Source organism: Scomber japonicus, chromosome 19, assembly GCF_027409825.1.
Source record: "Scomber japonicus isolate fScoJap1 chromosome 19, fScoJap1.pri, whole genome shotgun sequence".
Classification (NCBI taxonomy): domain Eukaryota; kingdom Metazoa; phylum Chordata; class Actinopteri; order Scombriformes; family Scombridae; genus Scomber; species Scomber japonicus.
In genome coordinates this window covers 13,554,002-13,566,835 of record NC_070596.1, presented here as the reverse complement: position 1 = coordinate 13,566,835, position 12,834 = coordinate 13,554,002, and the positions used below count along the sequence as shown (strand labels likewise).

Genomic DNA, 12,834 nt, shown 5'->3' with positions numbered 1-12,834 from the left:
ACCTTCACATTAAGCAAAGTCTTCACCCCAAAAGTAATGATTTAAATTAATGGGACTTGGACTTTTGTCCCCATAAGGGGGTCAACTCCCCACAGCATGACTATGTAAACAGATCTATGTCCCCACAATATGAGGAATACCTGGACTGACCACACACAAATACACACACACACCTTAAATTGTTATTAACTAGTATGGTACCTGACAATAATCCATTTTAATATGAACTGCATTGATTTTTAAAGTTACCTTTTAATCCTTAAGTTTCAGTAATTCAAGTAATTTATCGTCTGTCCTAAATAAAGTAACATTTTTGGATAATTTGTTTTAAATATTTAATTTCAGAAAATGATTATATAGCCTAAGGAGACATACTAGTCACATCTTAGGACCATATCTTTCTCAGGTCTGCTGACTGATGTATATCAACTGATGGGAAAGATCTGCGGGAGAACTGTTTCCAGTGGTGTGAAACAGCAAATCATTTTAGAGCTCACATTTGGTCTTCCTTTGGCCATAATATGTCAAAGTAGCCTCCTCTTGAAGTTGTGTTTGGAGTGACCCATAAATTGGGACTTAAGGAGGATGACCATTTGTCCACTGGTCGTCAGACAGGTTTTTTTCAGTGTGCTTGCATGTGTTTGTGTCATCATCAGTATCATCAAGGTGGTCCAGGATTTCTACATTTTGGGTCTGAGACAATTGCACCTAATGGTGTATCTTGACACATTTGGGGGCCCCTACTAAGAGCTGGCCAGAACACCCAAGTTTAGAAACTACCCCGCACACACCACTGCCACACACAAATACAGCCACTGTAGCACACACAGGTTTCCCTAAACAGCCACCCACAGAGATATTTACAGGTCAGGTGCAGTAAATAAAACTGTTTTTGGCAGCAACTGCCATTGCAAGTCTCTTCAAGGGTTTGTGAAATTATAAAACAGGAATTAAAATAATGCAGTGTAAAGAGCTTTAGTGTGTGTGTGTGTGTGTGTGTGTGTGTGTGTGTGTGTGTGTGTGTGTGTAAATGTTTCTGTAATTGAGGGAAGAAGAACAAGACACTAAAAAAGATTTCTGAGGAAACATATGAATGAAAAATATTCAGTTTCATTTCCTTCCAGGTTCAACTCTGTTTCATCCTGGTTCCCTCATGTTGGTTACATTATCTTTCAAATCTTACATTTTGAAAAAGATTAAAATTGTGATTGTTTACTTCCTTCCCCTCCTCATCCATCCATCCATCCATCCATCCATCACTCCACTTTCCTTCTTCCCTACCACATCCTCAAGCTCCTCCCAGGGCATACTGAGGCATTCCCAGGCCAGATGGAATAATGCAATCCCTCTACAGTCTCTTGGGTCTGCCCCAGGGTCTCCTCCCAGTTGGACATACCTCCACAGGGAGGCAACCAGAAGGGATACTAATTAGACGGCCTAGTTGGCTACCTTCAATGTGAACGTGCAGCAGTTCAACTTCAATCTCCTTCCGAATGTTTGAGCTCCTCATCCCTGTCAGTGAGGGTGAGCCTGCTTGTATCTGCAATCTCACTCTTTCAGCCACTGTCTGCACATTACACACAGCAACCCACATCACTGCCAATGTCATACCAATCTGCCTGCCAATCTCTCACTCCATCTCAACATCACTAGTGAACAGGAGCCAAAGACACAGTCACATAGAGGCGAAAACTCTCCCCCTGGGCAACACTGGAGAAGAGTTTGGTTTCAAGAGATTGGTACTGGAGCCAACGCTGAATGTAGACGTAAACCAAACCATATGACGTTTCTGTAACTTCACCTTTCGCAGTAACTTTTGCTCCTTCTCCAACATAGAGACATTCCACGTCCATAAAGGCAGTTTTTGTAGCCGGAGCTCAGCATGTCAAGACCTCATTTTTGCCTGCTTTGAAAAAGCACTTCTCCCTTTTCCCTTACAATTGATACATTTCTTCCCTTTTCACCGAGTCTTACACAATAAACCACAGCCACCACAAGCTTGGTTCTCATAATTCAGTAACCTAGCCAGTTCAGCAGTGTTTATTAACCACAGAAATATTGCCTGGGATTCATGTTTCTTGCACTTCTCACTGAGATAGGACCTCAATCTTTTCCCTTTTCTTTCTTAATGAAAGTTACCATGAGTAAAGTTTCAGCTAAATGCCTGAAACATAAATGTATCGTGTAATTGTATGTATGTAATCTGTTAATCTAATCAGTCTTTTGGCAGACTGACACAGAACTCAGCCGGTGCCAACATTTATACACAGTTAATATTACAAATATTTTCAGAAGGAGCGTAAAGTTTCCTACCTGGCAGCGGCTGAATATATCGCTGGGAGTGGGCTGGACGTTGAAGTGTCTGAGGACTCTAACAGCCTGGTCTCTGGCTTTTTCTGAACAGTCTAGGGAGAGACAGCAACCCTCACCCACCTGGGACCGTAACTACATGGGGAGACACATAGACACCAAATCAATACAAATGAACAATAAACACACATTAAACACATCACGGGATTGCAGGTTGATGCATTACTTACACTTTGGTATGGTTGTCCACATGTGAGTATGACTCGGCCTTCAGCTTGCGCTAACTGAAACACAACACATTAACATCAGGACAAAAGGACACAATAAATAAAAAACCTGCAATCTTTACATTGTGTAGCATTGGCTGACTCTGTGTTTGTTTCCTTCATGTGTTTATTGTCCTTGTATAAAGAGCGAAAAAGTGTATGTCTTCAGCTTAGACCACTAACTCAACTCACCATTGCTGCTTTTCTGTGATCATCAGTGTTCTCCAACATGATCACGTCGACTCCTAAACAGCGCAGGTACCTCCCGAGCCCCTGCAGCATGTTGTCACACACCACCCGCAACTGCTGGGGGGGCAAAGCGGGGGAGTCCTCTGAGGGCTTCTTGCCACACAGGAGGCCTTTCTGTGTGTCAGAGCGAGGGGGACTGAGCCTTTGAGCTCCCTGACATTCCTAAATGGACAGAGACAATAATGTGATACTTAACTGATCCCCACAGGGGGATTTTCTTTTCACTTGCACCGCAGTGCAGGGAGGTCAAAGCACAGGGTGAGCTATACAACTGCACCCCTGGAGTTGATAGGAACTGTCGAAGTGTCTTGGTCAAACACACATTGTCCCTCCCTGCAGGCTGGATGCTCACACCCGAGTTCTGCAGTTGAAGGTTTTCCATATTGTATTAATCAGAAGCTCACAGGACTAAGAATTGTATTAGCACAATACATCAGACACGTCACGTCACAATACATCAGACACGTTGAATCATGTCTAATGACTGGCTAAATTTGGACTGCGTGTATGAGGAAAAATCTCACATGTGCTGTCGTTTAAATGCCTTTTATTAAAAATACCATTCTGACACAAAGCCTGTTTCCTCAGGATCCTTGTTTGTTCATAGCAAAGTCCTAACAGGAAAGTGTTTGTACAGAGATGTTTCTGATAAAGTGATGTAATAGTGTGTAAGTCTGAGAGGAGAACCATAGTCCACTTACACGAACATGTCAAGGTCAGGTCAACACAGGTCAAGTAGTAAATGAAATCAAGCTTCAATAATTTCTTATCTCATCAATTAAATTTCCCTCTAAGAAAAGAGTCAGTTTTCCTGAGCTGTGTCTTTTGTGTGTTGACCTTGAAGGCAACTTGTCTTTTAAATTTATTGATCACACAACCTAGACTTCAAACCTTTCGGCTTATAAAAATAAGTAAACAAACATTGTAAATAACAGCAATTGACCCCTGACCTCTATGCCACTGGTCTGTTTCTTTTGCATTGCTCGTTTATTCTTCTGCTTCTTCTCTCCGCCCTTCTCTGATTGGCTTGAAGAGATGCTGCGCAGGTCTGCTGGCAGCCCAAAGGATGCTGGGTTGCTGGAAAGGACAGAGTAAACATCCAGCAAACAGTAGGCATCTGCCACTAGAAGAGGAGGTTGAGAGAGAAAGAAAGAGGAAGATTGGAGGGATGGGGTGGGGTTTATTGGTTTGTAGTTCGTCAGGGGATAACAAAATAATCTGTGATATTCTATAGTGAAAAGAACAGCGACCATCTGTCTCTCTGTCATTGTGTGCCTGCGCATGCATAATACTTTACCTGCATATCTAATTTGGCTGATGCGTAGCGGACGCTTCTCCCAGTTGGACATCTGCTCCGTCTTGTCCAGGGGCCTTCCCAGGACCTGTTGTACCAGCAGACTGAGGCCTTTCTCTGCAGAGCCTTCTCCTACCAGCACCTCCTTAGGGCCATTTTGAGTCCCTTTGAACTTACCACGCTGGGTCTATGTAAGGCATTACAGAAATTATGAAGATTTCTCCATTAAACGCTTGTTTCCTTTCACAAAGACAACATGGTTGCAAACTCAACAGCTTGATCAATTTTGACAATGCAAAGCTCTGGGCAAAACATTTTAAAACTTTCAAATAGTTCCTCCCATCTTTTGTTTTGCCAAGCCATACTGTTTCAGCCAGTCATTTCTCACCATCTTCAAAAATATGCCTTAGATTCCTCATTTCCTGCAATAGGCAACCTACATTAACAGATGGTGAATTGACCCATGTTGCCATTTTCATACTCATATCCTCCTAAACGACTATGAGTCACCTCTAGTCCTGTACACCTGGCTGCATGGGATACAGTGGACAAGAAAAAGAAAACACTGATGCTTGTCAAGTTGGCTGAGCTGAGCAAGACTTAGAAGTTCAAAAAAATCCCCTAAAGTCTTCCTAAAGTTATTTTTTATTATATTTATATGCCATTTTAAATTGAATGTCATAATAAGTGTAAAATAAAAATGTTATTTGTTTTAAATGTTTTTTAAAATTTGAAAATAGAAATGTGAGATCAGTTCTCAGGCGTCTGCTTTGGCTTTTATAAAAATGTACTGAAATATGGAATAACTCATTTATCAAAACAAACTCTGCATTTGTAGAAATGTTACACCTCTTTTAATAAAGAAAACATGATGCTCTTGTGGTTCCTTTTTAGACCACATACCAGATTTAATTTTAAAGCATATTTGTATGAAATTATGTGAATGACAGGATAATGTTACCTTTTGGTGTATACTAAGAAGATCAAGCACCCCCTCCATCTTTAATGGCTCCTCTAAAAATTGGTGCCAGGTGGCCAAGAGACACTTGAGATCTCCAGCCATACCATAACCTGAATGAAGAAAAAAAGAGAAATGGTTGAGACAGACCTATAAACAGAAATGCCACAGATACATTTCACTTAACTTTTGTCAAGTCTGCAGCTTACCCAGTTTAATGACATTTTGTGCAGAGAAAAAGCTCCTGATGAAACTAATAGTATCCGGGTGTTGACACAATCCGTTTGCACAGAGGTCCAATAAGAAAACCTGGTCAAAAACTGCAAGCTGTATCAGAGCAACTCTCTGAGTTGAGATACAGCCAAACGTAGGCTGCCACTCCATGTCAACTCCTACTATGGCACCATCCTAAGATTTAAAGACAGGGGACAATAAGTCAACAGCAAAAATACAGTGTTTCCAATAGTAAGCCCAAGTGTCTGCCCATCCTTTATAAACATTTTCACTCATGGCTGATTTAAACTTGAGACAAAACCTTTTATTTATCAAGGAGACAACATTGTTTTTTGGTAGCATTTACTTCTCAGTACCTTGAGCACAACACTTCTACATGTCTGGAGAGCTTCCGGAGTGTCCACAAAGTGAACCATGTCTTTGGTGATTGGCGCCTGGTAAAACTTTTGACAGTGAGACTCAGATGGCTTCCAGTCCTCAGTCTGTGCTGAATCATCCAGATGCTCTTGTCTGAGTTAAAGGAGACAGAGTGAGAAAAGAGACAACATATATTCAATTAATGCAGAAGGAGACTGGATAGACGACTATATTAGGGAACCAGAAAAACACAACACGTCACATATCACAAGACATTAGGTCTTATGATTTAGCATTGTATCTGAAATATGGTGGTGTCATCAAAGTCATTTACTCATTCATCAAACTCACCCTATAATTGTCTAAAAAAACCTCATAGTTAGTGTAATATTATAGCAAACACAATAGTGTGATAGTGATAGTAAAGCAGATACAGTAGGATCCAAAAGTCTGAGACTTTTACAATGGGAAAGTGGTCTCAGACTTTTGGTTCCCATTGTATATTCAGTATAAAATAAACATTTATTAGACAATGTGAAGTAGCTGTTGCGCAAGATACATAAATCAATAAACTAACTGATAGCAAATTGTTTTGCAATGTGTGAGAATGCGGATGTGATGAACAAACTTTAGGCTCCAGGTTGCAATTCAGGGACAAAAGCACAGACACTGCACTTATTCCTTTTTTTTTTTTTTTTTTTTAAAAGTACAGCATGAGCATAACACAAGTTGCACAAGGTGTTATGTTTATATGTATTTTGGACAACTCACTGTAAATGTGTGGGTAGACTCTGCTGTGTCTCCCATACCCCAATAGGAAGGCGATGTCTGGGAATGCTGTATCTCAGTGACCACTGAGAGGCTTTCTGAAGACCACTGTACCTCACCAACATCTCCACCATCTGTATCTGTAGCTCAAGGTCATCTGCCACTACGTACTATACAAGATATACATGCATGCTTAAAAATCACATCCTGAATATGAAAATACCATTATATATACTGTTTCTATCTACACACACACATATATGAACACACACCTACCTGCACATGGTCACTCCAGTTCTCCTCTGTCATACTTTTCTATGAGAAAACAGAAAGTGAAATACTGTTTAAAAAAAAATTACAAAATCAGTATTATTCATTAGTGACTAATACCCTGAAACTGGTTAGCCTGATTAGTCGTTTCTATACTATAATGTTGTTAAATTAAATATGGTGTGTTCCAACCAGTCTTTGCTCCACATGCTTATATTCTGCCGCCATTGTTTTTTCAGTGATTGAAGGTGACAATAAGATCTTTATTTCATCATCTTTTTAGATAGCAGACTCTCCTGAAAGTTTTTGCAATATGTGTTTATGGGTAAAGTCAGGAGAATTGATACTTTATTTTTTATTTTTTCTCTGTTTTTCTCTGACCTTCAGTCTTTCTTTGGGTAAACTCAAAAATCTCCCTCTGTTCATGTTTTTCAGGAACCGAATCCATCCTTCAATCTTATACCAACCGATATTCCACTGAGATTTTTTTAACCAGCTTTTGTTGGCGGAAGCTGAAATTTCAACAATTCTGTTCGGTAATTAAATTTGTCAAATGTGAAACTAAAACCAGAATATGAGATCTAAAAATCATTTTGAATAAATATTTCTCAAGACATAATTAGGCCCTCAAGACAGAAGGAATGTACTGTACATACCGCTTACCATATTTTTATTCATTTGAAAAGATCATTCTTCAAGGGTGTGTCAACTAAACTCTATATATCACTTTATAAAAATTAAAATATTGGCAAATTAATTCCTAATCATTTTTTAGCAGTGCATGCGCCAACTAAGCTTATCTTTACCCTTGGAGATTTCAACATCTCTGTGGGAAAGTCTTCTCTTTCATTTCCCATCCATATTACACTCATTCACAAAAGGCCCATCCCCTGCTTCTCTTTCACCTACATTTTGGAGTATCTAAGAAAACTATCCTTAGGAATCAGAGGACTGTGCTTCGGTACGTTAATTAATTCAAGGCTCTCATATATAGTTTGCAGATTGTGAAGAGTATAATCTTGAAAGAAAATTTAAGAAGGCAATCATTTAGTTAGTACAGTTTATAAAAACTGAACTACACCATCAATTTGGTCTTGGAAACTAAGGTCAGAAACAAATACTGACATGTTCCTAGCTAGAGGCTTTACATAGCTGAACTGATAAGATTGCCAAGAAATCAATTAAAAAGATAGATTTAAGGAATGTACTTAATACATGTGTTGCCGACGGCCTGAATTATTATTAACTAAAAAAATTTGAATCACTGATGACCACTTATATAACCGCTACTTATTATATATCACTAACCGCTACTTATTATATATCACTTACCTCTACAAACCTCTTGTACATGAGGAAACGCATAGAGTCCTGTCTCCTCTTGTGCAGAGCATTGGGACAAAGTGCTGCATCAAAAAGACAACATCACAGTCATTTCTGCTTGAGGTGCATACACAGATGCCAAAATGAACTACACGTGTGCACCATCTCACACCTTGGTCAATGTTGAATTTCTCCACAAGTCGTAACACATGTTTTGTCAGCATTTTGGGCTTGATCTGGCCCATGCAGTGTTTGGAAACAGAGAGGCGTGGGAACTGCCTGCGGAAACAGACACAGCAATACAGGCTCATACTGCAGCAAACTCGCGCCAAATTTTTTTTTAAGGCTTCCAACACATTCATACATGCTCCATACTTGCTTATCATTTCCGGACTGAAATTGGGGTGGCACCAGGAATCTAGCAGTGTGACCAGTCGTTGTTCCAGGTGACTGTGGCCTGTGACGAAGGACTCTGCCAAAGACAACTTATCCTGCAGGATGAGTGGTACACATATCTGCAGGAGAAAATGTGATGAAATTATTGAGGAAGTTTGTTAGCACATCTAAATTATGCTCATATATTCAGTGTTTATGATTCAGATGTTTTCTCACCTCCTCCATATTCAGCTCTTTCTGTAACTTCAGTTTTACACTGAGGACTATTGCCTGTGAAAAATGATAATTCAGTGTCGCCATAGAAAACAATTTAATTTTACTTTCTAAAACTTTGAGAAATAAACTTCAAACTCACCTCTTTGTGGCAGTTGAGCGCCTGTAACCTCACAATGTGCAGTTTGAGGATGGCCGGATCTAGAGAGTTGAGTTGGTAGATATTTATGAGACTGTCTACAAAGCTGGGCTGGGTATCTGTTAGTAGGCTGAGAGCCCGACGTTGGACGGCTAATGCTTGCTGCTCTGACAGTGAACTCAGTGTAACCTGGTAAAAGAAACCAAAAAATTACCTCAGAAAATGTTGCAAAAATAATAGACAAGATGAATTGAAAACATGAAGGATGGTGAAAACTGAGAGCCTGAAAAGTGAAGCAAGTGTTGTTGAAATTGATTTTTAATGAAAGTCATTAGTCATGAGACAACAGTTGAAGACTTCAAACATTATTTGCTGTTCTTTGGATATACAGCATGTAGCTGAACTCTACAGCAAGCTGGCTATGATAACAGTAGTGCTTTTATGTGTGTGGGCATAAAGGTACTTCATCAGGGGGCCAGGAATAGTTTAGATGATCAATGTGTTCCAGGATTCTCTTTAAGTTGCAAAGCACCTCATGAAACTGGCTTTAAAGTCACTCAAACCCCCCTCTCAGACACCCACCTCTGTCCATAAATCAACGTAAAATGTTTGAAAAAGACACAAAGCACTTTGCTCTAAATATTGTTCCTGCCATCTTCCAACTTAGGGCCTTGTAACATTTTTATACTTCTTCACCACCTGGCTCTAGTCTGAACACTGTGCAGTCACATTAATCTACAGCAAACACAGTGCTGTCTTCTAACTGGGAATTTATGCACATCTTTTACCAATTTATAAATTCAGCTGTGTGATAAATCTCACATATATTATATTATATTATTATTCTAATATGTACAAAGAAATCAAATCTGTTAAGCGATTTATCTCAAAGAAACATTTATTGTCTGCAGGTGGCAGAGTGGAAAAGTGGGAAAATAATAAATAATATAAAATCTATTTACTTTTCAAACTTTTTTCTGAAAGATAGTGCACATCAATGTGTGTGCATAAACATTTATAAACTAATAAAGGTGACAACTGGTTGGGAAGTACAGATCTGAAAGTGCTCCAGCATCTCCTGCAGTACATTTTTTGTGTTTACAAACGTTTGCTTGGTGAAGCTTATTTACCTGAGGATGGTCCTTGATCCATGTCTGGAATTCCATGAGAATGTGATGACCGAGGGTGTGGCTCCGACCCTTCTGTTTACCCGGACAGCTCTCCAGGATTGTCATTAAGGCCTCCAGAGGTTCAGACACCTTTGAAAATCCCTGGAGGGCTGCCAAATGTAGCTGTGGGGAAACAGAGAGGGAGGGAGCAGTGTGAAACTAAACTGCAGAGGAACACAGGAAAATATAAATGTGTAAATCTTTACATCTTTAATGCCATTTTTAATGTTTTTTTCCAGGTAGGTTCATGCAAAGGAACAATAACATCACCAATGCAAAGGGTGTATCATTTCACAGAGTTGATCACCAGATGTCAGGTTGTCATCTGAACCCTTTGTTCAAGGGAAACATCTCAGTTTGTGTCCAAAACATTGTTTTAGTTTCAAACACTGAACGCTCTTTTTCATTTATTTGATGTGTGTATTTTTTTATTTCTCAAAATATTTCAGTGATAACAGAATAGAGAATTTAAAAAACTGTTTTCCCTCAAGGCAATAGTGTTGCATCATCTTTTAGCGGAATATTCAGCAGTCAACCAGATAGAATTTATAATATAAAATTACATGTTTTCTTCATTTTTGCCAGCAAATCGTCATGTGGGAATTTCTATTTTAAGAGACGATGTTGGTAAAATTAGGTAACTGGCATGTGAATTGTAGGAATACCTGTGGATACACAGGCCTTTGACACATTTTGGTTCCCAACTTAAGAATGCAAACTCTGGCATTAGAAACTTCCTACACTAGAAAATAATATCTGTGTGAGAATGCCTGGCACTCAGTCTTAATTTGCAAAACAGATGTCATCCACTCAATATCCTCCTCACACAGATCTCAAGTTCATTCAGTGCAATGCAAATTCCTTCCTTCCTACTGACACACTCTGGTTTCCTCATTAACAGACAGACACACACACTAGCAAGCTTCATTTCAACATGCCGGTATCCAAGCTCGCTCTCTCGCTCTCTCTCTCTCTCTCTCTCTCTCTCTCTCCCCAAGTGCTTCTTGCAGACACACAAGGACTCAATCTCCCTACATTAGCAAACACACACACTCAATATCGCATGTGTGGGATTGACACACGCTGTGAAAGTGACTCTCACCGTCTGCAGATCTTTCTGGTTCCATAGCTCGAAGAGTTGGACTGTCAGCATGGTAGGGTCAAGACCTGCATGGACACCACACACAGACACAGACACAGACACATATGTGAAGTGGGGTTTCACTCTGACCTTTGACCTTAATCAACCTGTCATGAAATCAAAGCTAATCACGTTTTTAGTTATATTGAATCTTTCAGGAACTTGATGGCCCTCTAAACTTACTCTAAACTTACTTTTGAGCGTTTAAGTAAAGAATCTTCTGCTGATTCTTACACTGACAATACATTTTTGTCCCCACTTGGCAAATTACCTGCATAAACCAAGGCTGTTTATCAACTCTTCCAAAGGTGACTCCTCACTTCGCTACCTGGCTGTGAATTCTAAATATGCATTTGGTCATAAAAGCTATTCTGAAAACCTTGAAATAACTTGTTTTGTGTCCAACCTAAATCTTAGCTTGTAGGTAACATGATATACTGGAAATATTGTTTGCTAAAACAGGCATAGCTGAGTAGCCATAACGTCAAATATTATTTCTTTAACAAGCATAGCAGAGCAGCCATAACATCGGATTAACAGCTGAGGCTGGTTGGATAGTGGAGGAACCCGGCATTAGCTCTGCATTCCAGCTGAATCAGCAGCCAAAATACTCTACACAAGACTCTCTGGGCACTTCTTTTTTTTTTTGGAAGGCCACAGTGGATAAAAGGGCCCAGAAACAAGAAAAGATGTGAGATTCATGTTTTGTGTCTATCTGCCTGTGCATGTGTTCCACTCAGACTTCCAGCTTCTTTCTGTTGCTCATGCTGTGTGGGCTCCGCCATACCTGCCCCCCTACCTCCCTCCCTCCTTCCCAGGGCTAGTTTTCCTGTTCTCCGCTCCCTCCCCACAGCAGCCTCTCTCGATTTTGTCTCGGATTTCCCCAGGAAAGGGCTATGCGGTGGTCATGGTGTAAAAAATACAGCCTTCCTGATGCATAGCCTGGGAAAGCAGACCAAAAGGCCTCTCCCTCTCTCTGTGTTGGCCTCCTTCTTTACTGTGTCTTTCCTGGCCTGACACTATTTGTGTCCTCATGCTCCTTCTAAAATATTCACTTCAGATGTCTGAGAATGTTTTATTTTTACTCCTCTGAATTTCTACTTAAAAATACTCTACCATACTTAAAATATCTCTGTAAAAAACATGTGTATATAATATATATATATATACATATACATAGTATGTTTATGTGTGTATATAAATATATAAAATTTTGTCTTTCTCCCCTTTCACCTCCCTCCCCAACGCAATGTCAATTCTTGCTGCATGTTTTAGCCCATTAAGTAAAGATCATGCATGTTTTTCATTAGTGTTAGTTCCAGAATATACAATAGTTGAATACTTTATAAATACATTTCCTTCTCTGCAGTCAGTCTGTGGTTTCAACTAATTTCAACTTAATTTGGAAATAGATTTCCAGTTACTTGAAAGTTGCTGGAGATACTGTATGAAATCCATCATAATGAACAGCATATCATTTTTTTTTTTGTAAAAGATAATGATAATGCAGCACAGGTTTTTCAAATTACCCTCCACTTACAAATATCTACGATTATCTCCCCATGAAACCACTTCGACGGCAGCATTACAGCACGCAACGGAAAAACTGTCAATGGTACTGTAGACTGGATTTGAAGTGAATGAGCTAAGACATCCAAAAACGGCCACGGTTGGAAACGTCCATTAATTTCAGACATTTGAATAGCTTCTGTTTCCTTTGCTGTTCGCTTTCTCTGCTGTTATACAC

The 12,834-nt window shown here is 39.6% G+C and overlaps 2 protein-coding genes across 2 annotated transcripts in view; one reads left to right on the top strand and one right to left on the bottom strand.

Annotated features, from left to right (window-relative positions):
• exd3 (exonuclease 3'-5' domain containing 3) overlaps positions 1-12,834 on the bottom strand; it is a 43,401-nt gene that overhangs the window by 27,618 nt on the left and 2,949 nt on the right. Inside the window, exons 3-19 of the mRNA XM_053339440.1 lie at positions 11,049-11,113; positions 9,908-10,069; positions 8,781-8,966; positions 8,642-8,695; positions 8,405-8,544; positions 8,202-8,308; positions 8,039-8,112; positions 6,713-6,751; positions 6,440-6,606; positions 5,668-5,821; positions 5,287-5,485; positions 5,081-5,190; positions 4,123-4,306; positions 3,776-3,948; positions 2,769-2,987; positions 2,541-2,594; positions 2,314-2,445 (exon numbers count right to left, since the gene is read on the bottom strand). Of these exons, the coding sequence (XP_053195415.1) occupies positions 2,314-2,445; positions 2,541-2,594; positions 2,769-2,987; positions 3,776-3,948; positions 4,123-4,306; positions 5,081-5,190; positions 5,287-5,485; positions 5,668-5,821; positions 6,440-6,606; positions 6,713-6,751; positions 8,039-8,112; positions 8,202-8,308; positions 8,405-8,544; positions 8,642-8,695; positions 8,781-8,966; positions 9,908-10,069; positions 11,049-11,113 (2,219 nt within the window). The remainder of the gene's footprint in view (positions 1-2,313; positions 2,446-2,540; positions 2,595-2,768; positions 2,988-3,775; positions 3,949-4,122; positions 4,307-5,080; positions 5,191-5,286; positions 5,486-5,667; positions 5,822-6,439; positions 6,607-6,712; positions 6,752-8,038; positions 8,113-8,201; positions 8,309-8,404; positions 8,545-8,641; positions 8,696-8,780; positions 8,967-9,907; positions 10,070-11,048; positions 11,114-12,834) is intronic.
• rcl1 (RNA terminal phosphate cyclase-like 1) overlaps positions 4,292-12,834 on the top strand; it is a 42,717-nt gene continuing 34,174 nt past the window's right edge. The window contains exon 1 of the mRNA XM_053339442.1: positions 4,292-4,295. The gene's annotated coding sequence lies outside the window, so the exon portion shown is untranslated. The remainder of the gene's footprint in view (positions 4,296-12,834) is intronic.